Source organism: Camelina sativa, chromosome 9 (assembly GCF_030686135.1).
Source record: "Camelina sativa cultivar CO46 ecotype springtype chromosome 9, ASM3068613v1".
NCBI classification, from domain to species: Eukaryota; Viridiplantae; Streptophyta; class Magnoliopsida; order Brassicales; family Brassicaceae; genus Camelina; species Camelina sativa.
The window spans coordinates 8061315-8088458 of record NC_141888.1 but is presented as its reverse complement, the minus strand read 5'-3'; the positions used below and the strand labels follow the sequence as shown (position 1 = coordinate 8088458).

The following is a 27144-nucleotide window of genomic DNA, read 5'->3' as shown; positions in this document are numbered from 1 at the left end:
AAGAATGTACCCTGAAAGATCGGAAATTATTTCTTTTTTTTTTTCCACAAAAATAATTTTATTTCATTTAAGGAAAGTCATTACAAATGTTGTGGCTTAGCCAGACTGGTATAGTACCATAATCAGAATAAAAATCATTAGTTAAGCAACCAAGTTTTGCTAAAGTATGAGCTGCACTATTACATTTTCTCTTTGCAAATACAGAAGAAATTGATTCAAATTTGGAAAACCAAAAATTAATGTCATGTATAAAATTTGCTAGAGATCTATTTCTTTGAGATCCATTAATCGTATTGATTAAATTTACAGAATCTCCTTCAAAAATTATGTTTGTGTAACCAATGGTTGATGCTTGTTGAGCTGCAAGAATTAATGTCTTAGTTTCTGCCTCCAGTGGAGATGCAGCATGTCCAAGTATAGAAGATCCCCAGTTGAGAGCCTGGCCTTAATGATTGCGAATAATCCATCCTCCAATAGCTTGGGATGTGTTTCTGTTAAAACCTGCATCAAAATTGCATTTCACCGTATCTTGTGGAGGGGGCTTTCATTTGGTTTGATCTTGAGAGAAGGCCTGAAGATTTTTTCTGATATGCTTTAAATTTATCCATTCATTTGTCTCTGTTTGAGCTTGTAGAACTGTTTGAGTTGCACTTTCACGGAAATTGTTAAAGACAGTGTTATTTTGTGCTTTCCAAATTCTCCAAATGAGCCATAATGGTTGTAATGCAGTATGAGGAGAGATGTCTTGACGCCTTGAATATTCAATCACAGATGAGATGTTTTCCTTTGCATCATCAGATAAATGTTCTAAATTTAAAGCAGAGGTATTTGAGAAACGCCACGCTGATATAGCAAAAGGACATGAGAACAGGGCATGATTTATAGTTTCATCATCTAGTCCGCATCTGCTACATTTTGGATTAATATCCATTCCTCTCGCTCGCAATCTGGTTGTTGTAGGTAAGGCTCGTGAGATGGTCCTCCAAAGAAAATGCTTTATTTTAGGCATAATGTTTAAGTCCCATAATTTGTTTTTGAGTTCAATAGATCCATATGGAACACTATAAGGAGGATTAGGGTTAGAAGGGTCATGAGTAAGTAGCCAATAGCCTGACCTAACAGTGTAGTCTCTAGAAACAGAGTAGTTCCAAATCAGCTGATCATGTCTATCATACTTTGACAAGAAAGTGTTTTTGACAAAGTCTTGATTCTCATTTGCAATCATATGTTCAATTTTTTGGTTGTCCCATGATCGTGAATCCTCTTCACGGATAATCAAATCTTGGAGTAGGAATTGTTCTTGTGATATACGGGGATTCAATGGGCGAGGAGGATGTGTGTTAATAAAATTATCAACCCCAACTCGTATTGAATGGCCGTCACCAATAACAAAATGTGACCCTTTTTTAATAAGGTCAAGACCATCCGTATGATTGTGAACGTTTAGGTGTTGCATCAAGAAGAGAACCATCAGGATAGTATCTTGCTTTCATTACACGAGCAAAGAGAGAGTCTGGAAACTGTATCAGACGCCATGCTTGTTTTGCAAGAAGAGCATCATTAAATTTCTCCAAATCTCGAAAGCCTAGTCCACCCTCTTTCTTTGAAATCTGTAACTTCTTCCATGATATCCATGGGATTTTGCGGTGATGTGTGCTTCTATCCCACCAAAAGTTCATTAATAAAGACTCAAGTTCAGATGTGACTCCCTTTGGTAACTTGAAACAGGACATGGCATAGACAGGCATGGAGACTGCAACCGATTTGAGCATTACCTCTTTACCTGCAGGTGAGAGCTTCCTTGTTGTCCATTGTGATGTTTTTTTTTAACTCTGTCAATTATGTTTTCAAATATTTCATTCTTCTTCCTACCAAACTGTTCAGGTAGACCAAGATATTTACCCCCTCCACCATGGTGTGAGATTTTTCAAATGGTTTTAAGTCTATTCTGTGTTGTGCCAAAAACTCTCGATCCAAAAGTGATCATTGATTTATCTGTGTTAATTTTTTGACCTGAATAGTGTTCATAGACATCAAAAACATCCCGCAAGGCTTGACAATTTTTCTTATTGGCTTGGCAGAAGAAGAGTGAATCATCAGCAAACTGTAGATGAGTGATGTGTGGTACCCCATTACCAATCTTTACTCCCTTGATGTCACCATCTTTAGCATAGGAGGTAATGAGATGACTTAGCATATCAGAGCACAGGATAAAGAGATAAGGAGACAGAGGATCTCCTTGACGGATCCCTCTTTCAGGTCGGACAAATCCATGAGGTGAGCCATTTATGAGGACTGAATACGTGGTTGAGCAGATAGCAGCCATAATCCAACTGATCCATCGATCGCAGAATCCAAATAGCTTGAGTGTTGTTTTTAGAAAGTTTCATTCAACTCTGTCGTAGGCTTTGCTTACATCAGTTTTAACAGCCATGTAAGTTTGTGAAACACGTTTTCGAAATTTCAAAGAATGCAATACTTCATGTGCAATCATAACATTATCCTGAATAATTCTGCCCGGAATGAACACAGCTTGTGAATCAGAGACTATGCTATCAAGGTGAGGCTTGAGGCGCTTTACAAGACATTTAGAAATAATCTTGTATAAGACATTGCAAAGTGAAATTGGACGGTAATCTGAAAGCGTTGTGGGATTGTCAACCTTCGGGATCAGACATATGTTCGTGTGGTTAATGCCTTGCGTCATTGTAGAGGTTCTGAAAAAATTTTGCACTTCCCTAATCACATCCTTTCCGACGACTGACCAACAATGTTTATAGAATCTTGCCGTAAGCCCGTCTGGTCCCGGGGCACGATCATCCCCAATTAAACTTACTGCATCGTAGATTTCTTGGTCAGAAAAATCTCTTGTGAGAGAAATATTGATCTCATTTGTAACTTTCTGTTCAAAGTCCGCAAAGTCATTGGGTGTAACAGAGTGACCATTTGTGGAGAACAGGTTTGTGAAAAAATCTTGCGCGTGTTCACCTATCTTTTTATCTCCATGTATAAGAAATCCTTGATCATTGTAGATTGAGTTTAATCTGTTCTTGTAACACCCGCAAACCAATTTTTGGTAATTTGGTAAGGGTGTCGATCGACACCTTCTAGTGAGGCATCGATCGACACCAGCTGTGGCCGATTTGGTCGGTTCAATTTTAATTGTCCGGTTTGCGTGGTTGGTTTAGGGAATCCCTAAATCGAGTTGTAAAAGAGGGAAAACGACCTAGGGTCGTGTTTTTGTGTTATTTGGCCGCTTTTAGAGAAAAAGAAAGAGAGAAAAGTGTTCTTGAGCTTTTGGGAAGAGATTGAGAGATTCCTTGCTGTTCTTGGGAGATCTAAGGCTGGGAAGGTGTTAGAAGCTTGCTAGGAGTGAGGGAATTCGTTCTTGTTGGTCAGAATCTTCTTGAAAGAGGTGAGTGCATGACCATGGCTTATCTAAGCTAAGATCTCTAGATTTTATGTGATTTGGTGCTTATGTGGTTGTTTCTTTGAGTTCTCTATGGTATTTCGTCGCTGTTTTGGCTGGGTTTGGCTTCTGAGAATGCATGGACGGATTGGAGAAGATTGGAGGCGAGATTCGGAGTTTTTAATCGAAGGAAATCGCTGCTCGGCATTGGTGTTGGTCGACACCAGTTGGGGTGTCGGTCGATATCAACGCAAGGATGGCTTGAGACTTTGGCGAGTGTCGATCGATGCCATGTGGAGGTGTCGGTCGACACAAACTAGGGTTTTTAGGAGTGTAGGGCAGGGTGTCGGTCGACACCAGATTGTCAGTGTCGATCGACACCATCTGGTGTCGGTCGACACCAGATTGTCAGTGTCGATCGACACCATCTGGTGTCGGTCGACACCATCTGGTGTCGGTCGACACCCTTCTTTCAGCTACGACGGATTGCTGTGTGCTTTGTATAATGCCTGGTTTGTTTTATTGATTGTTGTTTGTGGCATGTAGAGATCTTATTGCTTGTGTGTATAGCCCAGTAGATGGGAGGATTGCCTCACTGAGTGTTTATCAAATACTCATGCATCTCAATTTGTGTTTGTGGTGCAGGTAAAGGCAAAGTGTGATCGTGGAATCAAGGCAATGAAGAGGAGGATGTTCTAGGGACTCGATTGGATGTTGTCTGGCATTGCTAGGTTGCTAGAGTTGGATCATTAGAAACATTGCTAGGTTGCTGGTTCCTTGTTTCTTGTTGTTTGGTATTGGGATATTGCCTTTGCTATAATATTGGTTTGTTATTGGTTATTACTGGTTTATTATTGGACATTGATTATGTTATTCCGCTGTTGAATGTGTTTGTGGTTAGGTGGCTAGTGGGTATGGGACCACTAGCTGTAGTTTATTTTATTATATTATACTTATTATTTATTATTAAAAAAAAAGGTCGGTTGTTTCATTTTGGTATCAAAGCCCTTACGGTTCTAGGTTTGGGTTCACTAGGTTTCTGTTGTAGATGTTTGGGATTTGCATGCTTGATTGATTATGTGAGTTAGTCAATTGTGTGTGTGGCATGGAGTCCTAGAACATCCTCTTCGAGCCGAGTGTGTGATTCCACGGTGAGTTTATGTTTCTTTGTTATAATAGAAATTGTTTGCTTAGCCTTCTGTTCATGGTAGTGCAGATGGTTAGAGAGGATGCTGTGGCTGGTCGAGGTCGTGGACGTGGACGTGGTCGCGGACGTGGTCGTGGTAAGGGCAGAGCCCCAGTGGTTAGTGAGACCGAGGACCAGAGTGTGACAGCTGAGGGTGTTGGCGAGTTGCAGGGTGTTCCGCGGGATTCCGTGAGTGTGGCAGGAGGGGGCGGTGTTGATGCTCCAGTGGCCGGTGATGCTAGGGTCCCGGGTGTGGGGGTCCCAGCAGGTGGAGTCTCTGGTGTTGACGTTGCGGCTTTGCTAGCACAGGTGTTAGAGCGGTTACCACCAGTGGTACCGGCTCAGGCTCAGGTAGTGCCACCAGTGATGGCGGAGGAGCGGCAGCTAGTGGCTGCGGATGCGGGAGTCCATGCTCGTTATCTCAGCATGTTGACAGAGATGGGTCGGTTGCGTACTGAGCAGTTTTCGGGAGGTGTAGATCCTACTGCTGCGGATGCGTGGAGGACGAGAGTGGAATGTAACTTCCATACTCTGAGATGTCCTGAGGAGTTTTGGGTGGACATAGGGGTCTACTTTTTGAGTGGTGATGCTGAGTTGTGGTGGAGATCTGTGGCTGCTAGGAGGGTGCAGCGGGAGATGACTTGGGCTGACTTCGTTTTGGAGTTCAACCGCAAGTATTTTCCTAGAGAGGCATTGGATCGTTTGGAGGTGCAGTTCCTTCAGCTGTCTCAGGGGACACGGTCAGTGCGGGAGCTGGACTTGGAGTTCAGTCGACTTCTTTGTTATGGAGGTCAGGCTATGGAGCCTGAGGAGGCTCAGATCAGGAGGTTCTTGAGGGCTCTACGTGATGACTTGAGAGTTCACTGTAGAGGGAGGAGTTATGCTACGCGTGCAGAGCTGGTTGAGACTGCAGCAGAGATTGAGGAGGATATCCGGGCACAGTCAGTGGTGGTAGCTCTAGCAGTTCAGCCTAGTAAGGCTCAGCAGCAGGGTGGTTCTAGCAGGGGCGGTAGGCATGCTCAGGGAACCAAGAGGAAGTGGGAGGCTACGCAGAAGCCGAGTGGTGCGGGTTGCTTCGGTTGTGGGAGCAGGGATCACAAGGTTGCTAGTTGTCCCAAGAGGAGTGTTCCGACGGCAGGACCTCGGGTATGTTATCACTGTAGGAAGACAGGGCACATCAGGCCTTTTTATCCCAAGTTGCAACCGGCAGCAGTGGCAGCGTTGCAGCAGGTGCAGCCTAGAGGTCAGCAGGTGGCACGGATTGAGCTGGCGCCACGAGTTCACACGACAGCTGAGACTGGTGGAACCAGTGCCGGGGCGATCACAGGGACCTTGTTGGTGGGCGGGTTTAAGTCCCACGTTATGTTTGATTCTGGAGCTTCGCATAGCTTCATTACTCCAGAGTGTGCAGAGTGTGCGGGGACCAGCGGGGATCCTGGAGAGCGTGCAGGAGTTGTCAGAGTTGCGGGAGGCGAGTTTCTGAGGGTGATTGGACGAGCCAGAGGAATTGATATTCAGATCGCAGGAGAGTCATGGCCAGCAGATTTGCTTATCAGTCCAGTGGAGCTGTATGACGTTATTCTCGGGATGGATTGGTTGCATCGACATAGGGTGCATTTGGATTGCCATCGGGGTAGAGTGGAGTTTGAGCATTCAGGAGGGAAGTTGGTATTCCAGGGTATTACACCGACTTTGGGGAGTCTCGTGATCTCAGCCATTCAGGCTGGGAAGATGATCGAGAAGGGCCGTGAGGCTTATTTGGTTACAATATCTATGCCAGAGTCAGTGGGGAAGTCTACGGTTAGCGGTATTCCGGTAGTGGAGGAGTTTGAGGATGTGTTTCAGTCTTTGCAGGGATTCCCACCATCTCGGTCGGATCCTTTTACCATTGAACTGGAACCAGGGACGATGCCGTTATCCAAAGCTCCTTACAGGATGGCTCCAGCAGAGATGGTAGAGCTGAAGAAGCAGCTTGAGGATTTATTGAGTAAGGGATTCATCCGTCCTAGCGTATCACCGTTGGGAGCGCCGGTGTTGTTTGTGAAGAAGAAAGATGGAAGTTTCAGGTTGTGTATTGCTTATCGGGGTTTGAACCGGGTCACTGTGAAGAACAAGTACCCTCTTCTTAGGATCGATGAGTTGTTGGATCAGTTGAGGGGTGCTACTTGGTTCTCCAAGGTAGATCTGACATCGGGTTATCATCAGATACCGATAGATGAGGCAGATGTGAGGAAGACTGCTTTCAGGACGAGGTATGGGCACTATAAGTTTGTGGTGATGCCTTTCGGGTTGACTAACGCACCAGCAGCGTTTATGAGATTGATGAACAATATGTTTCAGGAGTTTCTGGATGTATCTGTCATCATTTTCATCGACGATATTCTGGTTTATTCTAAGAGTCCTGAAGAGCATGCAGTGCATTTGAGGGCAGTTATGGAGAAGCTGCGGGAGCAGAAGTTGTTTGCTAAGTTGAGCAAGTGCAGTTTTTGGCAGCGTGAGATGGGCTTTCTGGGTCATATTGTTTCTGCTGAGGGGGTTTCAGTAGATCCAGAGAAGATTCAGGCTATCAGGGATTGGCCTAGACCGCAGAATGCCACAGAGATCAGGAATTTTCTTGGATTGGCAGGCTATTACAGGAGATTTGTGCAGGGGTTTGCAAGCAGAGCACATCCTATGACTAAGTTGACAGGGAAGGATGTTCCTTTTGTCTGGTCAGAAGAGTGTGAGGAAGGCTTTGCAAGCCTGAAGGAGATGTTGACTACTGCGCCAGTGTTGGCTTTGCCTGAGCAGGGAGAACCCTATGTGGTTTATACGGATGCATCTAGAGTTGGTTTGGGGTGTGTTCTAATGCAGCATGGAAAGGTGATTGCCTATGCTTCGCGGCAGTTGCGAGTGCATGAAGGTAACTATCCTACTCATGATTTGGAGATGGGTGCTGTAGTTTTTGCCCTGAAGATTTGGAGATCTTATCTTTATGGTGCAAAGGTACAGGTGTTTACAGATCATAAGAGCCTAAAGTATATATTCACTCAGCCTGAGCTGAATTTGAGACAGAGGCGGTGGATGGAGCTTGTGGCGGATTATGATTTGGAGATAGCCTATCATCCTGGTAAGGCTAACACGGTTGCAGATGCTCTGAGTCGGAAGAGGGTAGCTTCGGCTCAGGAGCATGAGATGGAGTCTCTGGTAGGGGAGATCAGTGCTTTGAGCTTATGTGCTGTTTCACAGGAACCGTTGGGTTTGGAAGCAGTAGATAGAGCAGATCTTCTGAGTAGGGTGCGGTTGGCTCAGGAGAAGGATTTGGGGCTGGTGAATGCCTCTAAGGATGTGGATTCAGAGTATCAGGTCTCAGATAATGGTACTATCTTGGTGCACGGTCGGGTTTGTGTGCCCAAGGATGAGGAGTTGAGACAGGAGATTCTGAGAGAGGCTCATGTGAGCAAGTTATCCATTCATCTAGGAGCGACTAAGATGTACCGTGACCTCAAGAGGTACTATCATTGGGTCGGGATGAAGAAGGATGTGGCTAGTTGGGTTTCGAGGTGTGATGTGTGTCAGCTAGTGAAGGCTGAGCATCAGGTTCCTGGCGGGTTACTGAAGAGTTTACCCATTCCTGAGTGGAAGTGGGATATGATCACCATGGATTTCGTGGTAGGATTGCCAGTGTCTCGGACCTTTGATGCTATTTGGGTCATTGTGGACCGGTTGACTAAGTCTGCACATTTTCTGGCCATTAAGAAGACTGATGGAGCAGCGGTCTTGGCTAAGAAGTATGTGAGAGAGATAGGCAGATTGCATGGGGTGCCAACGAGCATTGTGTCTGATAGAGATTCTAAGTTCACTTCGGTGTTTTGGAAGGCATTTCAGGCGGAGATGGGCACTAAGGTGCATATGAGTACAGCTTATCATCTCCAGACAGATGGACAGTCTGAGAGGACGATCCAGACGCTGGAGGATTTGCTGAGGATATGTGTGTTGGATTGGGGTGGCCATTGGGCAGATCACCTGAACCTGGTAGAGTTTGCTTACAACAACAGTTATCAGGCGAGTATTAAGTTGGCTCCTTATGAGGCTTTGTATGGGAGGCCATGTCGTACACCATTATGCTGGACTCAGGTGGGGGAGAGGAGCATGTTTGGTGCTAGTTTTGTTCAGGAGACCTCAGAGAAGATTCGGGTTCTCAAGCTGAACATGAAGGAGGCTCAGGATAGACAGAGGAGTTATGCTGATAGGAGGAGGAGAGATCTTGAGTTTCAGGTAGGAGACAGTGTGTACCTCAAGATGGCCATGTTGCGGGGTCCGAACAGGTCATTGTCAGAGACTAAGTTGAGTCCGAGGTATATGGGTCCATTCAGAGTGATTGAGCGGGTTGGACCAGTGGCATATAGACTGGAGTTACCTGAGGTGATGCGTGCATTCCATAAGGTTTTCCATGTGTCTATGTTGCGGAAGTGTCTCCGTGAGGGTGAGCAGGTGTTGGCTAAGAATACTGAGGATCTTCAGCCTAACATGACAGTGGAGGCGAGACCAGTGAGGGTTCTCGAGAGGAGGATCAAGGAACTTCGGAAGAAGAAGATTCCTTTGATGAGAGTCCTGTTGGACTGTGATGGTGTTGAGGAGCAGACTTGGGAGCCTGAGGCAAAGATGAAGGCAAGGTTCAAGAAGTGGTATGAAAAGCAAGCCGCGACTTGAGCTTGTTTAGCCTGGTCCCATCTGTAATCCGTGGCTGGAGCGGGAATGGAGTATTCCAGCCCATCTCTCTTGTTACTCGGTCGCTTGGGGTGGTTGGTTGTGCGACTCAGTAACAAGATGAGGTGGTGTTGGGGTACAAAGTTTCCGTGAGGCGGGGTTGTGTAGGAAAGTTTCCTGAAGGGAAGTTTCCAAAAGTGGAAAGTTTCCAAAAATGGAAAGTGCTAAATATGGAAAGTTTTATGGGAGTTAGAATTTGTCCATTTTAGCGGTGGAGAGCCTTAAAGGGGGCTTGTGTGTGGCCTTAGTGGCGGACTTTTGAGTCAGTGTGCCCGTGTGTGGCGGTCTTTTTAGACAATGTGTGGTCTTTGTGACGGGCTTTTTAGCCAGAGTGTCTTTGTGACGGTCCTCTTTAGGACATTTGTGTGGCCTTGGTGGCGGTCCTTTTTAGGACATTTGTTTGGCCTTTGTGGCGGGCTGTTTAGCCAGAGTGTCTTTGTGACGATCCTTCGGGACAGATGGCCTTTGTGGCGGGCTGTTTAGCCAGAGTGTCTTTGTGACAGTCCTACGGGACAGATGGTCTTTGTGACGGTCCTTCGGGACAGATGGCCTTTGTGGCGGGCTGTTTAGCCAGAGTGCCTTGGTGGCGGTCCTCTTTAGGACATTTGTTTGGCCTTGGTGGCGGTCCTCTTTAGGACATTTGTTTGGCCTTTGTGGTGGTCCTCTTTAGGACATTTGTTTGGCCTTGGTGGCGGTCCTCTTTAGGACATTTTGTTTGGCCTTTGTGGCGGCCCTTGTGGCGGCCCTTGTGGCGTGTATATGATCCTTGTGTGGTCATGAGGTATTCCAGTGAGGGAATATGTGGTTGGTAGGACATTGAGATGTTTCTACGCGAACCACGGGAAGGAAACCTGGATAGGGATAGGACTCAGACGTGTTCAGAATCGTTTGCTCGCGACTCTTGGGGGACTTAGGTTCTCCTAGTACTGCCATATTCAGAGACTTTGTGGCTCGGGAGTATGGTTGGTATATCGACTTCGGATGACGATCCGGGGGCGCACTGTAGGGTGGCAACCCGAGAGACGAGTTTGGACTTTTCCTTATATATTATGGCATGCGGGCTTCAACCTGATGAGGAGCCAACATTTGGCATGGAGACTTAGGTCTGATGAGGAGCCAATAAAAACTCAAGGTTTAGGCCTATGAGTAAAGGAAAGTCCAAAAAGTCAAGAGCAAATGACGCCTGGAGCGTGAGTCTATCGCCTAGAGGTGACCTTCTGTAGATCGGTCGGAGGAGTGCGGGCCGTGGAGACGGTTGCACGGGAGTCCTTGGCTGATGGTTGTTCGAGATTCGAGGACAAATCTAGTTTGGTGGGGGAGAATTTTAACACCCGCAAACCAATTTTTGGTAATTTGGTAAGGGTGTCGATCGACACCTTCTAGTGAGGCATCGATCGACACCAGCTATGGCCGGTTTGGTCGGTTCAATTTTAATTGTCCGGTTTGCGTGGTTGGTTTAGGCAATCCCTAAATCGAGTTGTAAAAGGGGGAAAAAGACCTAGGGTCGTGTTTTTGTGTTATTTGGCCGCTTTTAGAGAAAAAGAAAGAGAGAAAAGTGTTCTTGAGCTTTTGGGAAGAGATTGAGAGATTCCTTGCTGTTCTTGGGAGATCTAAGGCTGGGAAGGTGTTAGAAGCTTGCTAGGAGTGAGGAATTCGTTCTTGTTGGTCATAATCTTCTTGAAAGAGGTGAGTACATGACCATGGCTTATCTAAGCTAAGATCTCTAGATTTTATGTGATTTGGTGCTTATGTGGTTGTTTCTTTGAGTTCTCTATGGTATTTCGTCGCTGTTTTGGCTGGGTTTGGCTTCTGGGAATGCATGGAGCGGATTGGAGAAGATTGGAGGCGAGATTCGGAGTTTTTAATCGAAGGAAATCGCTGCTCGGCATTGGTGTCGGTCGACACCAGTTGGGGTGTCGGTCGATACCAACGCGAGGACGGCTCGAGACTTTGGCGAGTGTCGATCGATGCCATGTGGAGGTGTCGGTCGACACAAAAGGGTTTTCGGGAGTGTCGGGCAGGGTGTCGGTCGACACCAGTATGGTGTCGGTCGACACCAGATTGTCAGTGTCGATCGACACCATCTGGTGTCGGTCAACACCCTTCTTTCAGCTACGACGGATTGCTGTGTGCTTTGTATAATGCCTGGTTTGTTTTATTGATTGTTGTTTGTGGCATGTAGAGATCTTATTGCTTGTGTGTATAGCCCAGTAGATGGGAGGATTGCCTCACTGAGTGTTTATCAAATACTCATGCATCCCAATTTTTGTTTGTGGTGCAGGTAAAGGCAAAGTGTGATCGTGGAATCAAGGCAATGAAGAGGAGGATGTTCTAAGGACTCGATTGGATGTTGTCTGGCATTGCTAGGTTGCTAGAGTTGGGTCATTAGAAACATTGCTAGGTTGCTGGTTCCTTGTTTCTTGTTGTTTGGTATTGGGATATTGCCTTTGATATAATATTGGTTTGTTATTGGTTATTACTGGTTTATTATTGGATATTGATTGTGTTATTCCGCTGTTAAATGTGTTTGTTGTTAGGTGGCTAGTGGGTATGGGACCACTAGCTGTAGTTTATTTTTAATTATATTACTAGATGAGGACCCGCACGAGGTGCGGGTTTGATATTTTATAAATTAAATTAAATTAAATATATTAAAATTTGTTGTATTTTTATTTTTTTACACCTAAATATACTTTATGTTACAAATATATTTTTTATCACCACCTAGAAAATGTCTATATGAATACACTAATCCAACTATTTTACTTTCACTTCTGCATATTTTTTAATTACTAAAATTGTTGGCTCAAAAAACATTTCGAATAAAAAATATATTACATAATATACTAATCAATGATGTATCATCACAATAATGTATGACCATCATAGAGAACACCTTGGCTCTGTCCTCATCCCTTATGGAGAGAACCTTGCATTCAACCTCCTCCACCATGGAGAAAACCTTGGCTCCGCCTTCCTCTCTTGGGAAGATAACCTTGCGTCCAACCTCCTCCACCTTCCTCCCTTGGAGAGATAACCTTGTGTTCAACCTTCTACACCATAGAGAAAACCTCGGCTCTGTCCTCCTTCTTTGTGGAGAGAACATATTCACGTTTTTTTGTTATCTCAAAATGGCTTGCTCCAACAACCAATGAAAGTAAAAACTTTTTTTCGAACGTCACAAAATCTTTCGATAATAACTAATGCTATATTTCCCAATGTATTCGTGTAAATGTCTTTGACACACCACGATGTAGCCTCTGTCTCTGTAACGCTCCAACCACCACCATGTTTAGTGAGCCCATGTCCACTCTCAGTCCATAGGCCCACCTTCCTAAGTGGGCCCTACATCTATTCCCGGTCCGTGGACCCATCCATATTTGATGGTCGGTTTGTTACGTCTGGGAGGCTTTAAAAACTTGTTTACCGACCTTACAAATCAACAAATGATTTTTTCTGTGTTTTGTCCTCACTCGCACAGTTCCGACAATCATTTCCAGGAAAGTCACCCATCATGAAGTTCTCTCAGGATCCTTGACTGAAAAAATAATTTCATTTTGGTGACATATGTGGCAAAATCAATTCTTTTAAACATTTTTGCAAACCAGGGTGTCACAGTCTATGAGCTCCCGTAGATCTATCAACTACGATTTATGTTTTTCCAATCTATATATCTATGTTTGTTGTAAGTTTGTGTTAGAATAGCCTATTTATTCATCCATTAGGTTGATGAGGTTCTACTCATTATTTCTCTTTGAGATTGAATAAATAATGGTAACAATTATGTTTATAAAAAAAAGAAGGGTTTATGACCAACCAATAATTATAAGCACGGTAGTATATGAATCACAAATAATTTAAATATGAAAATATAAATTAAATAAAACAATCTAAAAATTGTTCAATAAATTTTAAAATACAGTATTAGGAAACAAATACGCATATATTAATCTTTTTCTGTCAACATATTAATCTTACCTATTCTCAACTGAAAAAGAAGAAAGCATGAAAAAATTTTGGATTTAAAAAATAAGGAAAATTTACCTCCCCATTTAAAAAATGTTCTCAATTAAACAAAATTGAAAGTAGTGTTTTTAAATAAATTATTTAAATATGAGACTATCTATGTTTATATAAGTGAGCATTTACAAAATTTAGAATTAATAATTAACTGTATATTTTCCTTAATCCCTTTTCCTATTTTTTTGTAGAATTAATAACTTAAAATTAAAAATAAGTAAATAATATTATAATTTCGAATTTAATGATATATATTAATATATATATATATATATATAATCTTTTTATAATTATATTTTTTATAAGTTCTGTAATTTTTGATATTTATCTATTTACATTATTAATAATTTTTTAAACAAAATATATTTTTTTGCTGTAATCCAATTCCTCCTATTAAATATTAACTTTTACACATGCCAAAATCTTATATTATAATTATTTTTAAAAAATTTATATTTTTTTTATAAATTCTGTAATTTTTGATATTTATATATTTACATTATTAATAATTTTTTAAACAAAATATTTTATTTTTGCTGTAATCAAATTCCTCCTATTAAATATTAACTTTTACACATGTCAAAATCTTAGATTATTATTTTTTTAAAATTATATTTTTTATAAATTCTGTAATTTTTGATATTTATCTATTTACATTATTAATAATTTTTAATAAATTCTGTAATTTTTGATATTTATCTATTTACATTATTAATAATTTTTTTAACAAAATATTTTATTTTTGCTGTAATCAAATTTCTCCTATTAAATATTAACTTTTACACATGTCAAAATCTTAGATTGATAACTTGACACATGTCTAAATCTTATTAATGGCTAACTTTCAAAACTCAACTTTATATAATAAGATTTTTTAAATACAAAATTTTTTATTTTGTTGTAATCAAATTCTTCTTATTAAATAGTAACTTTTACATATGTCAAAATCTGAAATTGATAATTTGACACATGTCAAAATCTTGTTAATGGCTAACTTTCAAAACCCAAGTTTATATAATAAGATATTTATTATTTATTATTAAAAAAAAGGTCGGTTGTTTCAGTTCTTTGAGGATCTGGTTTTTGCACATGCGTGAAAATAGCTTGTGTTTTGATCGCCTTCTGCAATTGTTTGGTTTCTACTATTTTGCTTCCAGTGCTTTTCCTCATCATTGTATGCTTTGGTAAGAGCAGATTGAATGTGTGGAACACTTTGTCTCTCAGCTCGCACAGTACTTTCCATGGCCGTATTTAATTGAGAATGTAAAGCTCTTATGCGTGTATCCGCATTTAATTGTGATATATGTTTCAGTTTTGCCATGTTTTTCCGGCAGTTTAAGATTCTAGACATGATCGTTGTTGTTGAGATATCAGAATCTTTTTCCCACCCTTCACGAACCGTGTCTGTAAATGTTGGCAGCTCACATAATCTTTTATCAAAGAAGAAAACCTTTTTACGTTTTTCTTTCTGCAAGTTTAGTTGGAGAGATAAAGGGCGATGATCGGAGCGTGAGAAATCCATAAAGTTAAGTATCGCATTTGGGAAAGTAGCTGCTCCATTAATATTGATCAAACAACGAACCAAACAGCATCTGATAGTGTGTGTATACCGTTCACCAACCCAAGTAAATTTATCACTTCTTGAATTAATATCATTCAAGTCACAGGCGGAGATCATACTTCTAAAGTTTCTGAATGTCCACTCATCTCTGTTAGGACCACCCATTTTATCTTGATTGTTTCTAATCTCATTAAAATCTCCAATTAGGATCCAAGGGTCAGATCGATGAAGAGATATATTTTTTAGATAGTCCCATAAGTGATGCCTTTCACTCTGAGATGGATGGCCATACAAACAAGACAAATAGTTGTTAATATTATTATAAGTTACTGATACATCAATGAGCCTCTCATCCTTAGAAATTAAGGAGAGAGACACATTATTATTCCACATAAGAGCTAAGCCACCACTCCTGCCTAGAGGGGGCTGAGTTATAATGTTAGTAAATCCTAAATCATCCTTAAGTTTACATACCATATCACACTTATTTAAAGTTTCAATGAGAAATAAAACATCACACTTTGATAGTTTACATAATCGTTTTATAGTAGCAGACTTTAATGGTGAGGCAAGGCCTTGGCAATTCCAGGAGATCATCTTCATGGAGGAAACTGTAGGGGTACCGGGCCCCCCGCGCCTCCGTCGAATCCAGCATTGGCCGAGCATGAATTAACTGAACTGTCTATCTTTACCTGCTTCCGGAGATGGCTCAAGACCGCCCTCTCTTCCGCAGCATTAGCATTGTTGAAAGCTGTTTCAAAACTCACCCTTTTGCGTTTGTGAAAGAGATAATCAGGGATCGCATTGTCTGTACTGTCTTCAAAGAAAACCTTTGGCGTGTACTTCGCATGTAAGTATCTAAGTCGTTCTGCAGTGAGTTCCGTATCCTCAAAGACACTAGGGAGATCCGCTAAGTGAGAGGAAATGGGACCGTGATCACAAGCAGGACCCGTAGGAGGGGCCATATGAATACCCGGGATATCCACTGCAGGAGACATGGTATTGGTATCATTCGCATCCTCCATATTATTATCGTCATCCGGATGATCACCACCATCATTATCATCACCAGGCACATATAGATCCTCATCATCAAAGGTAAGTGGGCATTCCTTGACATCGTGTTTCAGACTCCCACATTGGTTACATAAATTACGGAGGCGTTCAAAGCGAAACGTAACAAGAGTGTTCTCGCCAGGCGTGAACTGAACATTTTTTTTGAAACGAAGGGGATTGTCTATATTCCAATCTATCTTAACCCTAACCGCTCCTACTTGATTAACATTCTCATCGTAATCTACTTCCGTCACAGACCCTAAGCTATTTCCAATCCTTCTAGCCATGACATTTGTTAAGTACAGAGTTGGAATACCTTGAATCTGGATCCAAAAGGGGATGATCTTCATCTCATTCTCAGTCAAGTTCGGGTACCAGCGGTGAGTTGTAACCATCCAATCGTTAAATGACCACGGACCGCGTCGCATAACAAGATTCATGGTTTCCTCAGATTGAAAACGAAATTGGACTCTTCCTCCGTCAATGATACGCCCTATACACTCCTCAGAGAATCCCCATACCCGAGGCATCTGACGGATGAGAGCCTGTAAGTTTTGTTTACGGGGGTTGACAGGAGTGACCACAAGAGAGTATCGATTAATAGCGGCGGCTCTGGAGACAAACTCTGATGGCAGAGTAATTGGGGCATCATCAATCCCCAAATCGAGGTCTTGAACATATTTTCGTAAGTAATTGCTCATGGTGTGTTTGTGGGTGACAAAGTGATGGTCGGTAAACGGTTGGATCTGACTAACGGGATTGGAGTCAGAGGATTTATATAGGAACATCAATGGCGGTTTTTGAAAGCGGTTATCCCCCGCAGAAACAGGGAGGAAGAAACTGTCAAACTTAACTGACAGAGATAAACCGCCAACAAAAATCTGGAAACACAAGTGATTGATTTTGTCGGTGGAAACATAACTTCTAATCGGAGAAAATTTCCGGCAACGCCGGAGAAAACCCCCAAAGGGTGTGATCGCCACAAAAATCGCTTCTAGAGAGAGACGAGATCTTTCAATTCCCGTGGTGCATATTATTACATAATAATTGAATAAAAAAAACTATAGATCGATCGAAAATTATCTCTTATCTTGGTTTTTATGTTTGGTTTGGTTTGGTTTTTTGTTGTTTTTTTTGGTTAATACGATTTCAACTTGAAGTACAAACCAAATCTACTGAAATTTTAAGATATTTAGGATCCTAATAAGTAAAACTTTCTTGGATATTGTCTTGAAGTTATTTTTCATGATAAATATGATCAAAATAGCTATTAGAAAAACAAAAATAGTTTGTTATTTATTAAAAAAAAAATTTACCTTCAAATCAGAAATGAATAAAGTCACTATGTATGTGTTGTAATCATAAATCAAAAATAGGATGTGTTTGTGTTGTAATTGGTTTGATATAGATAAATTGTTTGTTTGTAGTCTTGGAACTAAAATCAACAAATTTTGAGGGGGAAAAAATAAATGAACAGCGTGTGCGTGGAAAAGTCTTCGATTTAGCAGACCGGTTTAGATATACCGGTGAAGAGCTTGCAAACAAATCCATCAATCAATTTCACAGAGTTATCTTCTTCTTCCTCGCGATCGCATTAATCGCTGCTTCTTCTTCAGATCAGATCTCTCCCGCGACAAATCATTGAGATCTGAAGTATTCCTACGATCAGGAGAGAAAGATGTACGGATTCGAGGCGCTTACCTTCAACATCCATGGCGGATACTTGGAGGCGATCGTCAGGGGCCACCGTGCGGGGCTTCTCACCACCGCCGATTACAATAACTTATGTCAGTGTGAGAACCTAGACGACATCAAGATGCATCTCTCTGCTACCAAATACGGCTCTTATCTCCAGAACGGTTCGTCATGATGATCCTTCATTTTTGACTCTGTAATACGAGTTTTTGATGATTTGAATTTGAATTTTGTTTCATTGCGTTTGGGTTTCTGGGTTTTAGATAATTTCATATAAATTAATTCTTCTAATTTATCTGCGAATTTAAGAAATTTCCATGTAAAAATTGCAGTCTTGTTAGCAAAAAAATGATGTTTATTTATGTGATCTGAAATCTGATGTTTAGATGACACATTTGATTCCTTGAGACTCAATGTTCTTTTGTTTGAATTATGCGAAATTGCTGGTTCTTGTATGACTGAATCTGATGTTTTCTAATGCAGAGCCGTCACCTCTGCATACCACCACAATTGTGGAGAAGTGTACTCTCAAGCTTGTTGATGACTACAAGCACATGCTCTGCCAAGCTACTGAGCCAATGTCTACCTTTTTGGAGTACATCAGGTAATGTCTGAGATGTTTAGCTCTGTTTCAGTATACGAAATTTAGTCTAAGATTTGTTACTTTCACTATGTTGAAGGTGAAGATTATGATCATTCTGACATGATCTATCAAACTTAAGACACTGGCATTTGAGATATTGGTTTTGTGTGCAGATATGGCCACATGATTGACAATGTCGTGCTCATTGTCACTGGTACCCTGCACGAGAGAGATGTTCAAGAGTTGCTCGAGAAATGTCACCCTTTAGGCATGTTCGACAGGTGACCTTCTGCATCTGCTTTTTGTATCCCTTACCTGCTGCTTCAAACCCTTTTTCTTCTTTTTTCACTTCTATGCTTTTCTCATGCTCTCTTTTGTTTTTGTTTTTTCTAGTATTGCTACACTAGCAGTTGCTCAGAACATGCGGGAACTCTATAGGTTGGTGCTTGTTGACACTCCTCTCGCTCCATACTTCTCTGAATGCCTAACATCAGAGGTAAAAAGCTCATGGATTTATTATTCTAGTTTTTGCTTTCAATTAATCTTGTGCAATTTGTTTTCTAGTTTCTGTTATAACATACATATCATATTATTTGTAGGATCTCGATGACATGAACATAGAGATTATGCGGAATACCCTCTACAAAGCATACCTTGAGGATTTTTACAAGTTCTGTCAGGTGCTAGTCGATCGCCAATCCTTTTTTTTTCTTATTGAAATTGTACAATCTACTTTTACAAGCTAACCCCTTCTTCTTTTTTTGTTTATCTGAAATAGAAACTTGGTGGGGCAACATCAGAGATTATGTCTGACCTTTTGGCCTTTGAAGCAGACAGAAGAGCAGTGAATATCACCATCAATAGGTAGTCAATTACTGCTTCTCTTGAATGTCTGACCTTGTCAAGCAAGCTTATATTACCATCGTTATGTTGCTTTGTTTATCTACGCATTGAAGTTGATTTTCCTTTCAATGCAGCATTGGCACTGAGCTCACAAGAGAAGACAGGAAGAAACTGTACTCCAACTTTGGTCTCCTGTAAGAAGCATTCTACAGTCGAATGATATGTTCAATTTAATGGTTGTATATGTTTCTCACCATGGTTTTGATTTTTGCTTCTGCAGCTATCCATATGGCCACGAGGAACTTGCTATCTGCGAAGACATAGATCAGGTAAATCAAAAGCTAATATATATATATAATTATATAATTTTTACGAATTTGGCTCAGTAAATCACCTTATCTCACACTATTAGGTTCGTGGTGTTATGGAGAAATACCCTCCTTATCAAGCTATATTCTCCAAGATGTCTTATGGAGAGAGCCAGATGCTCGACAAGGCATTTTATGAAGAAGAAGTCAGAAGGCTTTGCTTAGCCTTTGAGCAACAGGTTTGTTTCTCTCTCCGCAAAGGAATGGCAAAGAACTTTCTTGTAGAACTGAAGTTTAGTCGGATTCTATAGATAAGACACCATTGAGTAGTACGATTGCATAATGCGATGTGTTGTTATATATGTTTCTCAATTTAGCTCTAATACCAAGTTACTAACAGTGGTTGCTTAAACATGACATTTGCAGTTCCATTACGCCGTATTCTTTGCCTACATGAGGTTGAGGGAGCAGGAGATCAGGAACCTGATGTGGATATCCGAGTGTGTTGCGCAGAACCAGAAGTCTAGGATCCACGACAGTGTTGTCTACATGTTCTGAGTCTGGTAATTAAGAAGTGGAAAACTCATATACAAATGTGAAAATCTGTTTGAAAATTTGGAGAATAAGAAAAACTCATATTGTTGTTGTTGAGTTTCTTCGTCGCTCCTCTTTACCAGATAAATCTGCTGTACAATCTTGCGGTTCACATTCACTGTTTATGTCGCTTTGCTTCCGTGCGTGTATTAAATCTTCCCCAATAAGAATATTTATTTCCTATTTGTTTGTTTTTTGGCCATATACTTGCTTAGTTCTCTATTGTCGACTAATGAACTCTTGTAACAATATCAAATTACTTTTGGCGGCCATTAACATTTTGTTCAGCTTAAAGTCGTCTTCGGATGAAAATCACACATTATATTGCTTTAAGTGAAACATCACACATTACACAACTGTACACAATGAAACACATATGAAGGTTTTTTTTTTTTTTTTTTTTTTTTTGTCATTTTCGATTTCAAGCTTAACCTTTCTCTCATCATCAACTCGACTATTGTTCACTAAACTCATTCGAAGAAGAATACATGCTTCTTTTGTAACTTTTATGTCATGCTCATTTTGGATATTTCATGGAGAACAATACAGAAACAATCAAAGAAAGGCTCTTTAATTGATCCAAGAAGTAATTTTATCGAAGGTACATGCTCTTTCAAGTCATAGGTTGGTGTGGTTGGAATTCAGCTTAAGCCACAGCCACACCATAATTATATTCTTTATACTTTAAAAAGCTCATATTAGCGTAACGTAATCAAAACCCATTGCAAGACACCATTTTGATTTACGGGTTTTTAGTACGCTATATATAGAGTTGATGTATACGGATGAGGAAAATGATACTGGTGTGATGTGGTGTGTTTGTGCGGTCACATCTCTTATGTTTGGAATTTCTAGCTCGAGTCACACCGACCTGTGTAACTTGCAGCAATGCGCTTTCCCTTTGGTGGACTAACTTCTTGGATAAATCAAAGACCCTTCCTTTAATCGACCCCTTTGTTCTTCTCTATAAAATATCCTATAACATTATTCACATACATCTTCGTTTACAACGTCTTAAACGATGAAACACATATGTAGCTTTTTTTTACCTTTTTCGTAACAAGCATGACATGAAGCACATATTATTCTTTAAATGAGTTCATCCATATCCTTTTTTGTGTCTATTAGTATCCTGCAAGATAAATAGATAGATAAAAAAAGTGGAAAATGGGAAAGCTTTTTCCCCAAAATTGTTAACAATTCCAAATGTTTGATATATATTTTAGAGAGATAAAATTCCTGAACAGAAAATTTCATGTCAAATGTAGAAAACTGCAATAATATGGTTAGAGTAAAAAGTTATATATTACGTAGTTATATCAAATTTTAGATGTCGATATCCATAAAAAACCTTTATCGGCAACTATGAATGGCTATCTATTTCTTCTCTAATTATGCATCACGCTATCCTGAAATCAGATAATAAAACAATTTTTCTTAGATCTGATATAAATACTCCAATAAATCACTCAATACCTAATTTATCAAAGCATGTTTTTGTAGTTAGAAAAAAGGCATGGGAAGAGTATAAAAAATAAAATCAAAGTACCGTTTAATAATAAAGATTAGAAGAAAGAGACAAAAGCAAATAAGAACAATAGAAAAAGAAGAGTATGCAATATAACGCATAGTCTTGGTGGTCATGACGATAATACACATGCTTTAAGAAATGAGAACCATGAAGAAGAACTTTAAGACTTTGTGTGTAATTTTGTTGTTCCATCATTCTACTTCTTCCTTGTCTACTCAAATAGTCAAACATTTATTTTTATTCTTTGCAATAATGAATTAGAAACCTCTTTTTTGATAATTTATAGAAATTCATAACCAATGGTAAAAATATCATGTTATATTTGATAATAATGTTATTTCCTATATTCTCACAAATGTGTTCAGTCAAACTCTTATTCCTCAATTCTAAAATATTATCATACTCTTTTTATTTTTTTTTGCAACTATATCATACGAAAAGCCACCAAATTCTCGGATTATATAAATTCTAAAACAATCAATAATTTTGATTTAATATCATACGAATCCATCAAATTAATACAAAACCTAGTCCTATAAATAAAAGGACTCATTCAAATAAATCTGTGGGGATATATGTAAATAAAACAACCTTATTTTCCAAATCCTATTGGGATTATGTGTAAATATTTGGCTATAAAAATAAGAATTTCTATCGACAAGCCTTATATCAGAAACACTAGCACCTAGCAGTACACACCACTAGTCTTCTTCTCCTTTGTTTTTGAGCAGCCAAAATCAGTATTATGGATCTTCCAGACTCGGTGATAGAGGTGGTACTTGCGAGATTACCGATTATGGACATTGCGAGACTCAAATTGGTGTGCAAAGGATGGAAATCTCTATTGGAGTACTCTTCCTATTTCCATGATCTCTACGAAACCATAAACCAAAGGAAGTTTTCATCTCCGGGGTCTATCCTCTACAGAGACCGAGCTTCAAACACTGCTTTGGAATTCTTCTGCGAGAGATGGGATTTTAGGGAGTCACTAGTGTGAGAACTGAGAACGAGCTTCTCCTTCCGAAGTGATTTAAATTGTGGAGGAGCTTATCGCCGTAAAACAGTTCCGAACTGAATTGAGAGAATTTGAGAATTAGAACTTGTATTGCTATTGCTGGAAAAAATATCCGATCCTTTACAACTGACACCCCCTTACATATTTATACCGACCAATTTATTACTAAATTAATGCACCATTAATAGGACGCGATTTGCGCAGTCTAATTAATCATCTTGAATGCGGGAATCTTTGACCGGGACCGAGCTGCGAACTGGCCAGCACGAAGCATCTCCACGCTCTCTTCCTTTCTCCGGGCTTGATGGGCCGATCACTAATTCGCTCTTGGCCCAGTAGACGAACCCGGCCTAGGCCCACTCACCTATTGTCCGAGATGGCAGATCGTGGGTACAACAGTTGCCCCCCAAGTCTCCCGAGCTGAACAGTTCGGGGGACTTTTAACCTTCAAGCGATCAATTTCGGGAAACTGAATATTTCCCATATCTCCACGATTTGATCGTGGTAATGATGGGATTTGCCTTCCCGAACAAGGCTCGGGGCCCACTAGGTGGCGTGTTTACTATAAGAGAGAGAGAAAACGGTGCGAGACCTTTCACTTCCCCAGGTAATCATTGCTCCCTGGTTCCGTGTATAAAGGTAAACTCGGCTTCTCTCTCTTTTACTTTTAATCCCCAATTGTGCTTGTATTTTCTGTTCTCCAATTTTCTTTCTTTTCCTCTGTAAACTTCTTCACTCTTGCCGGAAAACCCTTCACTCTTCCTGTATTTCCTTGCTATCTTTACCGGAAAAGCATGTCTCCACCGAAATCCTCATCGGGAAAAACCGCAAAACCCTTGATTCCGGGCGTTTTCGGCCCCCACCAACCGTCGAATCTTTCTGCGGAGAACATAGCCAAGATTAGAGGATCCACCGGGATTCCGTCGGAGGTGGAAATCAGATTCCCGGAGGCGCATGAGTCTCCGGAGAACCCCCCTCCAGGTTACTGCTGTGCGTTCGAGGATTTCTTCTCTGCGTGCGGTCTGTCATTCCCCCTTCCCGAACTCATCGTGAAGATGATGTTCGAACTGGGCTTCGCTCTTCCTCAGATGTGCCCTAACTTTGTTCGGACTGTCTTGTGCCTGCAAACTCTAGGGGAGGAGTTCAACTACCAGCTGTCATTGGCCGACTTCCTCCAGGTGTACACGGTGAAGACTGGTCGTACCAAGGGCACGCTTTACGTAAGCCCGCTTTCCGGGCTAAAGGTCTTTGACGATCTGCCCGAGAAGGATGAAAAGTGGCGGAAGTCCTACTTCTTTTTCCCGATTAACGAGCTCACTTTCGGCCACCGCGTGAGTTCGCACGTATCGAAGTGGACTTCGAAAATCGGTAGAACGGAGTTCCTTGCTAGGTCCAGGTTAGGTGTTGCTTGTCGTCCCGTCTCACCTTTTTGCTGTGTCTTTTTCAGATCACTTTGAGCGCGGATTGCTTTGCCCCACATTCGCAGAGTTCTTCTCGAGGTTCTGCAGCCAGAGACAGATTGCTTGGGACTCTTTTTCTTGCGAAAGAATCAGAGAGTCCACGGCGAGGCTCGGAAGGCGTTCTCTCGTCTGTTCCACCCCCTTAAGCGTTTCGGAGATGAATTACAGAGAAGAAAGGGCGTGCCGAGCTGCCGAAAGAGAGGCAAAGAAACAGATGGCGATGGCCCTCGCCGAAGGCAAAGCTCGCATTTCTAACAGGAATTCCACCGTTCCCGAGGTGAGCGGGACTTCCGTGCCTCCAGCTGGCTCTCCCGAGCTTGGCACAGAATCAACAAGGGCTCCTGCTGGCCCATTGATTCCTTCTGTGATTGTCATTGCTGATTCTAGCGATGAGCCACGGGAGATCGCTACTTCCCCCCAGCACTGAAGAAAACCTCTGCTGAGGCCTCCTGTCAGCAAACTGATTCATCAAAGAAGAGGAAGGAGCCTGAGACCGCCTCCTCTTCTCGCGAAAAGGGGCGAGCCCGCACCGGCCCATCAGGGGATGAGCGAAGTAGATCCAGCTCGAAAGACAGGGGTCCCTCCTCGGAGAGGAGATATAAGGAGGTCCCACCGTCAAAAGACTCCGGAGATTCCTCTGGAAGAAATCCTCTGAGGGAACGTCATTCCGCCCGAGGTAAAAATTATTATTTTTGTTTTTGACTGTTCGATAGTTGATGACTGAAATGATTTTGCTCGAAAATCTTTCAGTCCCCCCTGCATCCCCAGCCGATCTAATGAGGAGCTACATTCGACCCGGGGTTCGAATTCCGGCATTTGCTGACATGACCGAGGTCAGCCGTGCGAATTTCTTTCGCTTCGCGGATAAAATTGGCGAGGTAAGTATATATATATATATATATATATATATATATATATATATATATATATATATATATATATATATATATATATTTTTTTTTGCCAGACAGTTGCTTACTAAGCTGCCATTTTCAGCTAATGATCGAGTTTAACTCCTCGGTGGCTTCCTATGAGGAGCAACTGTTCGCTTCCCCGTCATCTTCCGAAGTGCATCTCCTTCAAGAAAGGATTGCCGACCTAGAAGCTCAGGTAAAGGAATATGCCCGTCTGGAAGCCGAAAATGCTGACACCGTAGCGAAAGCCGAGCGGATCCGAGCTCGGATGAAGAAGGCTGAGGTAGAGGTGCTCGACCTCGGGGTTGCTAATGAAGACCTCCGCGACAAGCTGAAGAAGGCGGGGGACCTTTACTTTGAGGCGGCGGAAGATGCCAAGGCAGCAAAAAACAGACTGCACGAGATCGAGCTCCGCAATCAGTTACTCGAAGCTGGCAACAGCTGCGAGATTGAAAGGGTACGGAGGGAAGAAAGGCAGGCGATGAGGCGAACTCTCCGCCCCTTGGTTGAGGAGGTGAAGGTCACTTTCGAAGAAAGGGAGAAACTAGCCCCGCTCCAGATCCGAGCTGCCGAGATCAGGGCTAACCGAATGCTGGTCGAGGAGATCTCCAGGGGCGAGATCCAAGATATAGAGGCCGAGCTCGGGCTCCTGAAAACTGACGAGGAGGAAGCCGACGAAAAGGTTTCAAAGGTAACTCCCCGTGATCTCGACCTCGCTGTATTCTCAGACCTCTTGGCGGATACGCCCGATCTCTTGTGTAACGAGAATCCGCTTAGTGTCACGATCGATGAGTCTGGTACTAACCTCGGGCAGATCTCGAATCAGGGGTGGACGACTATCTAGCGAACACCAGGTCGGAAGGGGAGCTCGCAGAAATGGGCCTGGCCTTATCCGAAGCGGCGTCAGATCCTCCTCTCCCTAATCCTTAGTTTTTACTTTGGGGTTGTTTTGGCACGCGTTGCCCCCCGTTTGTAATTTTTATTTTCAGACTTCTCTGGAGTGTTTTGGTCGTGGTGACCACTCCATAAAAAATTTTTGTTATGCCATGCGAACTAAATTTCGACAACCTTTGGTTTTGAAAAGATGACGAGCAGAAATGAACTCGAAGTGAGAACTTCGGTTAAATAGTTCGAAAATGGCACCCAACCCTAATAAGTAGAGCTAGGTACAAAGTGAATACTTCGGTTTAAAAAGAAATTTGCGAAACTAAGCTTTGATTTTAAAGCGGAATACGAAGTGAGAACTTCGGTTTAGAGTTTTCGCAACAGTAAGCTTTTAAAGTAAAGCTGAGAGTACAAAGTGAATACTTCGGTTTAAAAAGAAATTTGCGAAACTAAGCTTTGATTTTAAAGCGGAATACGAAGTGAGAACTTCGGTTTAGAGTTTTCGCAACAGTAAGCTTTTAAAGTAAAGTTGAGTACGAAGTGAGTACTTCGGTTTAGGTTTTGCGAGGTTAACCTCGGCTTTGATGGATACGAAGTCAGACTTCGGTTGTTTGTTTTTTTTTTTGCGTACCATTATTAACAAAAAAGTTTAAGAAAACTTTAAGTTTTATTAATATGGATAGCTGGACCCGAACTGGGCTGCCTACGTACCCTTATCGGGATCAAGCTGAATCGTAGTTCGATACAAATAAATTAGCTGTAAAAAAGTTTAAGGTGTAGAGAATTCCAAGACCTCGGGACTGGTTTTCCCTCTGGATCCTTGAGCAGATAAACTCCATTTCGGACTTCGCGAGTAATTCTGTATGGTCCTTCCCAATTAATTCCCAGTTTTCCTGCATTGAGCTCCTCGGTATTTTCATAGACTTTCCGGAGGACAAGGTCGCCCACTGCCAAGGGCCTGCCTCGGACTTTGGAGTTATAGTATCGAGCTACCGCGTTCTGGTAATTCTGGATCCGAGCTAACGCCTGGTCCCGACGCTCGTTGATTGTATCGAGAGTATCCTGTAGGAACTCCTCATTTTCCTCAGCTAGGAGTGGGTTCAGTGAGGTACGGACTCCGGGGACCTCTATGTCAACTGGGACTACGGCATCGACTCCGTAGACCAGGGAGAAAGGTGTTTCACTAGTGGCCCGGCGAGGTGTTGTTCGGATTGCCCAAAGAACGCCCTGCAGCTCGTCTGGCCAGCGCCCTTTGCGAGAGTCGAGCCGTTTTTTCAAATTAGCAAGAATAACCTTATTCATCGCCTCGGCCTGTCCATTACCTTGCGGGTAACG

The 27144-nt window shown here is 41.8% G+C and overlaps 2 protein-coding genes and 1 pseudogene across 2 annotated transcripts; 1 reads left to right on the top strand and 2 right to left on the bottom strand.

Moving 5' to 3' along the window:
- Positions 1 to 67: 67 nt before the first annotated feature.
- On the bottom strand, positions 68 to 16726 carry LOC147937899 (uncharacterized; annotated as a pseudogene).
- Positions 16727 to 17344: 618 nt separating this feature from the next.
- LOC104710710 (V-type proton ATPase subunit d1) lies at positions 17345 to 20187 on the top strand. Its single transcript, XM_010427349.3, has 10 exons — positions 17345 to 17840; positions 18160 to 18280; positions 18433 to 18540; positions 18653 to 18755; positions 18859 to 18939; positions 19038 to 19123; positions 19237 to 19296; positions 19383 to 19431; positions 19515 to 19649; positions 19837 to 20187. The coding sequence occupies exons 1-10, from the start codon at positions 17660 to 17662 to the stop codon at positions 19966 to 19968; spliced, it is 1056 nt and encodes a 351-aa protein (XP_010425651.1). The 5' UTR covers positions 17345 to 17659; the 3' UTR covers positions 19969 to 20187.
- A 6375-nt stretch (positions 20188 to 26562) lies between these two features.
- On the bottom strand, positions 26563 to 27111 carry LOC147937898 (uncharacterized). The gene has a single exon (XM_087465349.1). The coding sequence runs from the start codon at positions 27109 to 27111 to the stop codon at positions 26563 to 26565; it is 549 nt and encodes a 182-aa protein (XP_087321475.1).
- Positions 27112 to 27144: the final 33 nt, after the last annotated feature.

Excerpts from the sequence above, each read along its gene's own strand:
- LOC104710710 (XM_010427349.3), top strand. The coding sequence starts at position 17,660 with ATGTACGGATTCGAGGCGCTTACCTTCAACATCCATGGCGGATACTTG. Across the intron at positions 18,281-18,432 it reads ACCTTTTTGGAGTACATCAG|ATATGGCCACATGATTGACA; the intron begins GTAATGTCTGAG and ends TTTTGTGTGCAG. Across the intron at positions 19,297-19,382 it reads TACTCCAACTTTGGTCTCCT|CTATCCATATGGCCACGAGG; the intron begins GTAAGAAGCATT and ends TTGCTTCTGCAG.
- LOC147937898 (XM_087465349.1), bottom strand. The coding sequence starts at position 27,111 with ATGAATAAGGTTATTCTTGCTAATTTGAAAAAACGGCTCGACTCTCGC.